This window comes from Muscardinus avellanarius (assembly GCF_963383645.1).
Source record: "Muscardinus avellanarius genome assembly, chromosome: 1".
NCBI classification, from domain to species: Eukaryota; Metazoa; Chordata; class Mammalia; order Rodentia; family Gliridae; genus Muscardinus; species Muscardinus avellanarius.
In genome coordinates this window covers 230,534,955-230,546,694 of record NC_137786.1, presented here as the reverse complement: position 1 = coordinate 230,546,694, position 11,740 = coordinate 230,534,955, and the positions used below count along the sequence as shown (strand labels likewise).

The following is an 11,740-nucleotide window of genomic DNA, read 5'->3' as shown; positions in this document are numbered from 1 at the left end:
GGGCCCCTGGGGGGGGAGGGCCCTCTCAGCCCCGCAGTCTCCCAGGCAGGTCCGAGAGGGATGTGTAGACTCATTCTCCCGTGGAGAACAAGTGGCCCCGAGACCAGGCCCTTTTTTGCTCTTTGTATTTTATTTTGAAACTGTATTTAATGCTTTTATATGGAGGGGGGAGGGCGGGGAGAGAGCTGACCCAGTCACCCTTATGTGCAAATGTCTTTATTTATTAAGCGTGTGTCAGAGATAAGCTGTGAGGTGTGGAGGAGGGGCCTACGGGAGCGAGGGCAGAGGCAGGGTGGAGCACCCTTGGACGCCCATACCCTCTGCGGCCTCGGTTCTGGTCCAAGTGACTGCTCTTCACAAAGGGAAGCCACCGCGGGGCCTGGTCAGGGTGGGAAGCCAGGGGCAGGGCTGGAGGGAGCGAGTCCCCTCTCCCCACCGCCCAGGCTCAAGTGCCTCAGGCCCAGCCCTCTGACTCTTCCTGATTGGGAGGTGGATTTTTATATTGTGGATTTTATAGCATTTTTATATTATTTAGGACTGTCAGAGTTGGAAGGGATCCTCATCTCTTCCCTTCTGACAGGTAAAATTATGAAGCCCAGAAACTAAAAGCGATCACACAGCCAGGTAGCAACAGGACAAGAGCTAGAATAGTCTCAACTCCCAGTTCAGTGTTCTTTGCCTTAGGCCACCCTGCTGCCCGGCCTCTGGCGAGTTACTAGTTTCTTTGCCTATTAGGTATGCCAGGGCGTGGCATGTTTGGGCACCACAGGCCTTCACAGTGCACTTGATCCTTGAGGGTAGCGGACACCTGCACTTCACGGAGGATGCTGAGCTCTTAGAAGGATGGGTGGCAGAGGACAGCGTTTGGGGGTCCTGGCCTGAGGCCTCCCAGCAGGGCAAGGCTCTGTGTGTTCTTTGTTGTGGAGGCCATCAGGAGTTTGGGAGTCAGCTGTCCGTTGACTGAAAAGTGAAGTCCAGCGAGTGTGGACCTCCTGGATTTTTGAGAACAGTATTAGAATCTTGACCGTGGACGGCACAAGGCTGCCGTTCTTTTATGTTTCTTCACGCATGTTGCTTTCAAACCCAGAATGAGTATTCTGCCACTTTTTCTACAATGCCCGTTCAAACAGTCTAATCACCTGAGCCCACTGCCAAAGTTCAGGTAAGCCAGGGCAGGGAGCTGGTTAGGAACGGTTTCCCCTTGATAGGCAGGAAGAGGCCTCAGGACCGGATGTCTGGAGACAGCTCCAAGGACTCACTGGCCAAAGTGTGGTCCCTGAACCCACAGCATCATCTTAGGAGCTCAGAGGCTCTGGCAGAAACTGGGGTGGGGCTCGGAAATCCACTTTAACAGCCCCCAGTGATGCTGGGTCAGCTGGTCTTCAGCCCTGTGTGTGCCTCCTTGCCTTGGGGTTCTGACATGAACAGGTGAAGTTTCTTCATGGTTTTTTTTCTTTCTTTTTTGTTAACAGTATGCTTGCTATTAATGGCCAATATGTAAATGTTACTCAATACATATTTATATACCATGTTACTTAGTGACATTATTCAACCCTTTGTATTGTATTTGTGAAGTTGTTTGCATCAGTCATTTAAAAAATCCTTCATCCTAAGTTTTTTAAGAAGTATGTTGAATAAATTTTTAAAATCCAGCTTGAGTCACTGCAGCCTTAGTTCTGGGGAAGAGCGATTCAGAGGCGAGTTCTCCGAGGAAAGACCTGCTGCGTGACCGTGACTGTCTCCGTGCTCTGTGGCTGTGGTTTCAAGGCCACTCCGTACTGTGAGCGAGCAGGGAATCCTTCCAGGCTGGTGCAAAGCTGGCTGAGAGCCGGCGAGCAGATCCCACTGGCCCCTCCATTCTCACTCTTTTTCCTTTCTTTATGGTGCTGGGGATCAAACGGAGGGCCTCACGCACCCCCAGCCCCTCATCTTCCTCCAAGGCCCACCTCTTAGAGGCTCTCCTATGTCCTTTCGGAACCCAGTGCACAGCGGTGCTCTACTCTATGGAAATCGGCAATCTTGGGAACTCGTATGTTGCTTTTTTAAGGCCCCACAGTGGAGTGAGGATGGAGTTGAAGCCTTGTTTGGTTCTTACTTTACCCGAACTGTGTATAAAGAATAAAGTTAGCAGAATGACACCACAGCCATTGTGTTCTTTATTTTTTAATTAACACCACATCAATTTGCAGTTTTACAGGAACCAAGATTCAAGCTCCTTAGGTGCTACTGTATTTTTATGTTGCACGCACAGACACGCACACAGTTTCATTAGTAATTTTTTTGTCTATAGGGTTTTCTTAAAAAAAAAAATTCCTGCGTGGCACAAAAATCTTTCCAATTATCTTAACACAGCAGCAGCAACAACAACAAAAAAGAGCCAGGTGTGGAGGCTTCCAGTGCAGAAAGAGGTCCTCTGGAGGGGAAGTGCGAAAGAACACCAGTGTGTCGACTTCCTGGGAGGGGTGAAGGGGCAATGGCGAGTGAGCTGTCTGCGCCACAGAAAATCAGCTGAGGATTGCAAAGGAAAGGGGACAAGGAAGTGAAGTAGAGTAAGGCAAAGGTACCTTTTATTCTTCGAAATTCCTAATTTTTCAGAGTGGAAAGAATTCTTCCCACTACTTTTTATATAGTTGCAGTACTTTGGGACCATCAAATATGGTAGCCCTTACTTTTAAAGCCAGCAGCTTTTAAGAAACTCCCAACTACGGACTCTGTAGACTTATTTCACATGGAAAGAAACTCGTTTCAAAGAGCAATAAAAAATTCTCAGTTGCTCTCCAGCTGCCGGCAAGAGAGTCCCTTCCCCTGCTGTCTTCCGAGGACACAGAGCCCGTCCACGGCTGGCCCTGCCTGCACCTTCACCCCACACTGAAAGCACTCTCCACAGAAGCACTGGGCTGTGGCAGAGGTGCCGAGCCATCCCCGTGTCTGAGAATGGAACACAGCCCCGGAAGGCCGCCTCGAAGCCGCTACACTCCCCATGAACATAAAACGCACCTACCGGTGCCCGTGTGCGGTCTGGACCCTGGACGCACGCAAGCTCCGCGGCACCTGACTCTGGTCCTTAGGCTACAGCCAAGGGCACAGGCCGAAGATGCAGGCCGCGAGAAGAAAGCAGTGGGCAAGGATAAAGAAAACAGGCCTCTGTGTTTCTGTAGCTCACTGCTCGAGAATGTTCCCCGCCATGGACTGAGAGAGGGTTACAATAACTCAACGGGGGAGCCCACATGCAGATTATTTTTTCTCTAACAAGTTTACAGCAGTGTACAGCAGTTACAGACATTTATTTCATAATAAGAAAGTACAACCATATTTATTAAACTTGAGGTGAGGTGGGCAGGAAAGAGAGGGGAAAGCACATTCAGGAATGAATTCTCAAACTAACGCTCCAATTGGCTTCCAAGAGAAGCACCGGGCCAGCATCCTCCCTGTGGGGCCCTTCTTCCCTGGGGAGGAGCTGCTGGAGCTGCTCTGGCCGCCTCCCTCCCCCGCCCACTTCCTGTTTCCACTCTTACTTCTTAGATGGAATTCTGGGAATGAAGAATTATCACTATCACCTATTAAGTTATCCAGAGTTCGAGGTTATATCATTAAGGGAAGAACAAGAATATTAGGAGTAGCCACTCACAGTGTGAGACAGGAAGATGGAATCAGAGGGCTGCAAAAAACCCAAAGGAATCCCACTCCTGTCCCTAAACAATTTATTCATAAGTTAATGATTATTTCTTAACTTAAAAATAAGGGTGGAACTATAATGGGAACTATATAGTCCTTGGAAACTGGATAGAAGGACCCAAAAGACATGTTCTATTATTTGTCTTCTCCCTTACTGCTAATCTTTCCATTTTCCTGCTACAGGTAAAAGCTCCACCACCATTAAGGAAGAATTTATCCTATTAATTTGATTCTTTCTTTATTCTTTTAGGTTCTAAGATATAAGTTCTTTTTGCAGTCCAACATTTCTTGTGCTTGATACTGAGGTTAAAGGGAAAGGAAGGGAGAGAACATCAAATTTAAAAAAAAGGCCTGGAATGCAGGCTCAAGCTGACACTGAGCATGTCCCTTCATGGTACAAGTCACAGCTATAACTATTGAATGGTGTTCTAGTAACTGTTGAGCTTCAGGTTTCCACGTGGTTTATTCTGCCTTTTTCTTGGCAATTCCAGGGAGTTTTGCTTGGATCCTATTACGGAAAGATAGAAGAGGAAAAAATAAGCATTTCTACTAGGTTTGTATCTTCATAGTGATGCTAAAGACAGTCCTGGACCTGTTGGAGTAATGTGGAAGACATCCTCCCATTTCCCCAGAGATGGGAGAGGAGGGCTGGGAGCTGCTCTGTTCTCTGCTAGGATGAGCCTGAGCTCCGAAGAGACCCACTCCTCTCCCTGCCCCAGGCCGCAGGGCCTCCTGGGTCCTTCACTGAAGGTTCCAGAGAAGGAAGGTACTCAGGCATAATGCCTGCTGACTATGCTCAACACACTAGCAGTGCAGAGCCCATTTCCTTGGCTGTCAGGGACAGAAAAAGGAATGCCAAGTCACTACTAGTGCCCCCAGCCAACTCAGAGGTCAGGGTGAAAAAAACAGGTAAAAGGTCACGGGTCGGGTCTCTGGATCCTTTTTTTTTTTTTTTGCAGGTCTGGGGATGGAACCCAGAGGCCCTAATTTTTATTCTTTGTTTTGAAACAGGGTCTCACTAAGTTGCGGAGGGCCTAAGTAGCTGAGGCTGGTTGTGAACCACGATCCTCTTGTCTCAGCCTCCCGAATGCTGGGATTACAAGCGTGCGCCACCACACCCGGCTCCATGGGTCTCTGGTTCCTGGTTCTCAGGATTGCAGGATCAGGCAACCTAGGCCCTTGGAGGCCACCAAAGCTGCCCTTCACTCTGGCAAAGGGGCCGCCAAGCCCCTCCCCCAACGTCAGATTCCACAGCAGGTGCCCCGAGAGTCCCCAACACCAGCAGTCAAGACGTTAGAGCTAAGCTGGGCACGGTGGTGCACACCCATTACTTGAGACAAGAGGGCTGCAGGTTTGAAACAACTTAGTCTTGGCAACTTAGCGAGGGTGTTGGCAATTTTGTGAGACCCTGTTTCCAAATAAAGAATATAAAAGGGCTGGGGATGTAGCTGGAAAGAAGAATTCCTCTGGGGTCCCATCTCAAGCACCATGAAAAAACAAAAATCCTTGAGCTACAGCTATGTATCTTCGGCAAATAACTGGGAGTAAACAGCTACCACATTAAGATTTGCCCTGACTGCCTGGTTTTAGTGCCTATATAAAGCAAAAAAAATGGGTAAAGATTCTGTCCCCACCCAAACCTGACTGGATAAACTCAGTTTCTTCTTGCTGCACAACCGAGGCCCTTGTGCAGGCGAGGCGAGCGCACTGGCACTGCACCACGCCCCGGCCCGCACAGCCTGCTCAGGGCGCCTGCTAAACACTACACTCGAGCTCAGACACTCAGGGATCTAACAGGCACAGCGCTCTGATCCTTAGCTAATAATAGCTAAAAAATACAAAAGAATAATAACATTTTATTCTAATGTTAAAGCATACAGCAAATATAGAAATAATACACAGTTCCTTGACACAGGAAGACAAAAAGATGTTTATTACTATTTTCTTGATTTAAGCATTAACTGTTTAAAAAAGGAAAAGAGAAGTTAGGTGTAGTGGCATAAACCTGTAACCGCAGCACTTAAAAAGCTGTGACAAGTGGATTGAAGGTTTGAGGAAATGCTCAATAATTTATTTATTATTACTATTTTTTGCAGGACTGGGGACTGAATCCAGGAGCATTCTATGTCCGACCCCCTCACCCCTTTTTTTTTTTTTTTTTTTTTTGCCATACTGGGGATGAAACCCAGAGAAGTTCTACATCTGAGCTGCACCCCTAGCCCCCCTAGTTTTTATTCTTTATTTTGAAACATGGCCTCATTAAGTTGTAGTGGGCCTCACTAAGTAGCTGAGGCTGTGACCATGATACTCTGTCTCAGGCTTCCAAATGCTGGAATTACAAGAGTGCACCACCACGCCCAGCTTAAGAATGTTTCTTCTGAACAAGCAGCTGCAGTAATTTCTAGTAAAATAGAACTATTAACCAAGTTTTTTTTCAGGGTAAAAATGATTATTATCTTTGGCACCAGCATTTTATTTTTTAATTTTAATTTTTCTTTTTGTGGTACTGAGGGTGGAACCCAGAAGCATTCTACCTCTTAGCTACACCCCCAACTGGATTTTATTCTTTTATTTTACATTATTATTTTTTTTTAATTTTTTTTTTTTTTTTTTTGGTGGTACTGGGGGTGGAACCCAGTAGCTTTTCTACCTCTGGGCTACACTCCCAGACCTATTTTATATTTTATTTGGAAACAGGGTCTCAGTAAGTTCTTGAGAGCCTCACTCAGTAGCTGAGGCTGGCTTCGAACCTGTGCGATCCTCCTGTCTCAGCCTCCCAAGCGTGGGGATTATGAGTGTGCGCCACCACGCGGGGCTTTTTTCTTTTATTTTGAAGCAGGATCTCACTAAGTTGAATAAGGCCTCACTCAGTAGCTGAGGCTGGCTGCGAGCCGTGATCCTCCTTTCTCAGCCTCCCAAGCACTGGGATTACAAGTGTGCACCACCACGCCCCGCATGACATCAGCGTATTAGACAAAGGACTAAAAATAATCTTGGGGAAAGAAGCGTATGTCCTGATAAAATGTAGTTCCTAAATGTACTTACTTTTCAACAATTGACTTGGTCTGGTCCCGGGCGATGCCGACATAGTGATCAATCTGGGTCTTTACGGAAGGAAGGAAAGAAGGAAAGCTCAGTGTGGCGACACAGAGATTTAACAACTTCCCTGAAGGTATACTGACTGTTCTTTTTCCTCGTTCAACTTTAAAAAACCCAAAAAACGACTTAATATTAAAAAAAAAAAAAAAAAAGAAAGAAAAATCAATGCCCAGTTTGTCAGTTTTTGCGGTACTGGGATGAAACCCAGGGGCATTCGACCTCCGAGCTATACCCCCGGCCCTATTTTTTTTTGTGGTACTGGGGTTCCTGGAAGCCCTTCTACCTCCGGGCTACACTCCCAGACCTATTTCATACTTTTTTATTTTTGGAAACAGGGTCTCTTAAGCCAGCACGGCTGGCTTTGAACCTGCGCGATCCTCCTGTCTATAAGCGCGTGCCACCACGCCCGGCTACCCCCAGCCCTATTTTTTATCCTTTATTTTGAAACCGGGTCTCACTGAGTTGCAAAGGGCCTCAGTAAGTAGCTGAGGCTGTCCTCAAACCGCGATCCTCCTGTCTTAGCCTCCCGAATGTGGGATTACAAGCGTGCGCCACCACGCTCAGCTTGAAGTTTCTTTTTAGACACTCAGCTTCTATTCATTAAACACTTCCAACTTATTCTTTAATAGAAAATGCACCTGTGTGATAGAAACTCAAAAGGTAGCTGAGGCTGTCCGCGAACCACGATCCTCCAGTCTCAGACTCCTGAATGCTGGGCTTAGAAGCGTGCGCCACCACACCCGGCTTTGATCAGTTTCTTACAGGCACCAGACTTAAAAATGAACTAAAACTCGTCGTGTATCAACCAGCATCATCTGAATCGGAACAAATGCCTACCTTGTACTTCTCATAGACAATTGGGACGCTGAAAACAAGCAGGTCGGCTGAAAGACAAGATGGTGGGGTGTGGCAAACGCAGATGTGAGATGGTCACAAGCGCTCAAGACTCAGGTAATGCACGTTTCCCCTTATCCAACAGAGTGAAACACACATCTTCCTCAAAATGAAAAACCTGGCTAGAGCCCCCAACTTAGGACAGTTACAAAAGAGAGCTAACGTAGAGGAGTAACCTTCCCAGGCACACAGGCTGCTTTCTTTGTCCATAGACAATAAGCTCCAAATTATAAAAGTGGTTGTACTATGAATAAGATCCCTGCAATGAAACCAAATCTTGACAAGTCTCCTTTACTTTTACCTGTTTTGTTTATATAATTTTTCCCCCCAGACTTGAACTCAAGGGCATTACCTCTGAGCTATACCTCAGCCCTATTTTTATTCCCTTTCTTTCTTTTCTTTTGGTGGTACTAGGGGTGGAACCCAGGGGTTTTCTACCTCCCAGCTATACTCCCAGACCTATTTTATACTTTATTTGGAAACAGGGTCTCACTAAGTTGCTGAGAGCCTCACTAAGTAGCTGAGGCTGGCTTCGAACCTGTGTGATCCTCCTGTCTCAGCCTCCCAAGTGCTGGGATTACAAGCGTGCGCCACCACGCCCGGCCTATTCTTTGTTTTGAAATAGGGTCTCACTAAGGTGCGGAGGCCTCAGTAGCAGAGGCTGGCTGCAAACCTGTGATCTTCCTGTCTCAGCCTCCCAAGTACTGGGATTACAAGTGTGCACCACCATGCCCAGCTTGACATTTCTTTACAATTGGGACCACTGGATAATCTTGTAACCACAAACACAGGTTCCTCTAGTAACTAGTTCATGGTCTCTGTGGATGTTAAAGGCTGGGCCTCCTCTTTTATTTTAAGGAACATGGAGATAATTTCCTTGCCACTTACCAAGAATCAGAAGGGTGATTCCATTGAAAACAGCACCCACGTAGGTCATCAGCCACATGAAGACGGCCAGCTGTGAAGGTCAACATCAGAGGTGAAGCAGGAAGAGCCATCATGCAGAACCCAGGGCGTCCGACGCCATTCACCTCTGGTTAAGCATGTCTGCTTTTGCCTGATAAACTCTCTACTACTCTCCCTCTGCATCACACCCTCAACTCCGCCCTCTTTTCAGAAACAAGCTCAGTAAATAGCAAGGCTTAAGGTAACTCCGTTCCTCAGTCCCGCCACCAGAAGCTGCAGACGCAACTCACCTTCAAGGAGTCAACCAGATCCTCCACCAGGAAGAGACGGATGAGGAGCTTCAGGGCCTTATTGACGTGCACCATGGCGGCATTCATGTAGTTGTGGAAGGCTTCCGAGGACAGGGTGATGTCCACATCCAGGTAGGCTCTTTCAGAGGAAGAGGCAGGAGGGAAGGCTGTTAGTGCAGCAGTCCTTAGGCGTGCAGTGGCCCCCAGGGTGCACCTCAGAAAACTGTAGGGGTTTTTTTATTTTTGCCATCACGAGGCAAGGACACTATCATCCTTTAGTGGGCAAAGGCAAAGATTTCCCCAGATATCTGCAAAGTGTAGGACAGTAATGCACAACTGTGTTTATAGGTAAATTATCTATGAATTTCATTTCAGAATGATAAAGGAGGCATGGAAAATATTTGTTAAGCGAGGTATGGTGGTACACATCTGTAATTCTGGTACCTAGGAGGCTGAGACAGGAGGACCAGGCTCAGCAACTTAGCAAGATTCTCAGCAACCTACTGAGACCCTGTTTAAAAAAGAGGGAGAAGCCGGCATGATGGCGCACGCTTATAATCCTAGCATTTGGGAGGCTGAGACAGAAAGATCACACAGGTTCAAGGCCAGCCTCAGCTACTTAGTGAGGCTCTCAGCAACTTAGTGAGACCCTGTTTCCAAATAAAGTATAAAATAAGTCTGGGAGTGTAGCTGGGAGGTAGAGAAGCTCCTAGGTTCCACCCCCATTACACCCACACAAACACACAAAAAAAGGGGGAGAGCCGGGCAGGGTGGCCCTCGGCAACTTAGTGAGACCCTGTTTCAAAATAAAGAATAAAAATTAGGGCAGGGGGTATAGCTCGGAGGTGAAATGCCCCAAGGTTCCAGCCCCAGACCCGCAAAAAAAGGAGGGGGGGGGGAGCTGGGCGTGGTGGCACATGCTTGTAATCCTAGCATTAGGGAGGCTGAGACAGGAGGATCATGGTTCATGAACAGCTTCAGCTACTTAATAAGGCCCTCTGCAACTCAGTGAGACCTGTTTCAAAAAATAAAAAAAGACTAAAAAATAGGGCTGGGGATGTAGCTCAGAGGTAGAATGCCCCTGGGTGCAACCCCAGTATCCTACCCCCACACACACAAAAAAGGGGGGGGGGGAGGCAAGCTTGGGGTATAGCTCAGAGGTAGAATGCCTCTGAGTTCAATCCCCAGTACCACATACTCACATACACAAAAAGATAAATTTGAGAGGGTTCAAAACTACAGAGGACAGAAAGAGATGGTTTCTGTCCCCAGATACTATAGAATGAAGATGCAGCCGTGAGTATAACTTGTTCCTGCACTCAGTGCTGTCTCCTGCATGCAGCCATTCTGCTAGGTGCGGGCTGTCAGGAAAGGGCAGGCTACTTTTGCTTAAGGAGTCCACAGTCACGGGTAAATGAAAGAATAATAGGCATGTTTTTCCTTCCTTCCTTTTTTTTTTTTTTGCAGTACTAAGGATGGAACCCAGGGTCATTGTACCGCCGAGCTGCATCCCCAGCCCTGTATTTTTATTATTTATTTTTATACAGGGTCTCACTGAGTTGCAAAGGGCCTCACTAAGTAGCTGAGGCTGTCCACGGACTGCGACCCTCCTGTCTCAGCCTCCCAAATGCTGGGATTACAAGCGTGCAACACCATGCCTGGTTCTAATCTATCTATCTATCTATCTATCTATCTATCTAATCTATCCATCCATCTATGGTGGTACTGGGGGGGTGGAACCCAGAGGCTTTCTACCTCTGGGCTGTACTCCCAGACTTATTTTATATTTTATCTGGAAACAGGGTCTCACTGAGTTGTGCAGGGCCTTGCTAAGTAGCTGAAGATGTCTGTGAACAGTGATCCTCCGGTCTCTACTTCCCAAATGCTGGGATTACAAGTGTGCACCACCACACCCAGTGATTTCATTTCTATTTATTAAGAAAATATTTACAACCAAATATAAAAATTTAAAAATTAGATGTTATAGCTGGGTGTGGTGGTACACCCGTTAATCCCAGTATCTGGGAGGCTGAGACAGAAAGATTGAGGTTCACAGTCAGCCTCAACTATTTATTTATTTATTTATTTATTTATTTATTTATTTATTTATTTATTTAATTTTGGTGGTACTGGGGTTCCTGGAAGCCCTTCTATCTCCGGGCTACACTCCCAGACCTATTTTTACATTTTTTTTTTTTTAATTTGGAAACAGGGTCTCCTAAATCAGCGCGCGCGGCTGGCTTCGAACCTGCGCGATCCTCCTGTCTCTGCCTCCCAAGCGCGGGGATGACAAGCGTGCGCCACCACGCCCGGCCCCAGCCTCAACTATTTAGTGAGGCCCTTTGCAACACAGTGAGACCCTGTTTCAAAGTAAAGAATAAAATTAGGGCTGGGCCAGGCGTGGTGGCCCACGCTTGTCATCCCAGCATTCGGGAGGTTGAGACTGGAGGATCATGGTTTGTGGATAGCTTCAGCTACTTAGTGAGGCCCTCCGCAACTTAGTGAGACCCTGTTTCAAAATAAAGAACAAAAAAATAGGGCAGGGGGTTGACTCAGGGGTGAATGCCCCTGGGTTCCATTCCCAGACCCGAAGGGAAAAAAAAGAAGAAGAAGAAGAAAGAAAACAGGGCTGGGTGTAACAGGGTAGAACGCCGAGTTCCACGCCCAGCACTACAAAAATAAACCACAAACAAAACAAGCCCTCCCAGGTGTTATAATTAATACGGTTTTATAAAAGACATAAATCCACAAATATCAAAGCAAAAAGAACAAAAATATCACATTAAGACACTAGAGCAAGCCAGGTGTGGTGGAACATGCCTGTAATCCCAGTACTTGGGAGGCTGACACAGGAGGGTTGCAGGTTCACAACCAGC

General features: G+C 47.0%; 1 protein-coding gene across 5 annotated transcripts in view; it reads right to left on the bottom strand.

Moving 5' to 3' along the window:
- Positions 1–4,120: 4,120 nt before the first annotated feature.
- Positions 4,121–11,740, bottom strand: part of RTN3 (reticulon 3) — a gene marked incomplete at both ends in the record, with an annotated part of 73,453 nt that continues 65,833 nt past the window's right edge. For 4 of the 5 annotated variants that reach the window (XM_080696718.1, XM_080696720.1, XM_080696719.1 and 1 more), the window contains 5 exons: positions 4,138–4,183; positions 6,721–6,779; positions 7,612–7,658; positions 8,557–8,626; positions 8,865–9,003. In XM_080696718.1, the coding sequence (XP_080552844.1) occupies positions 4,138–4,183; positions 6,721–6,779; positions 7,612–7,658; positions 8,557–8,626; positions 8,865–9,003 (361 nt within the window). Of the gene's footprint in view, positions 4,184–6,720; positions 6,780–7,611; positions 7,659–8,556; positions 8,627–8,864; positions 9,004–11,740 lie in introns of all 5 variants that reach the window. The other variant, XM_080696722.1, reaches the window with a different exon arrangement.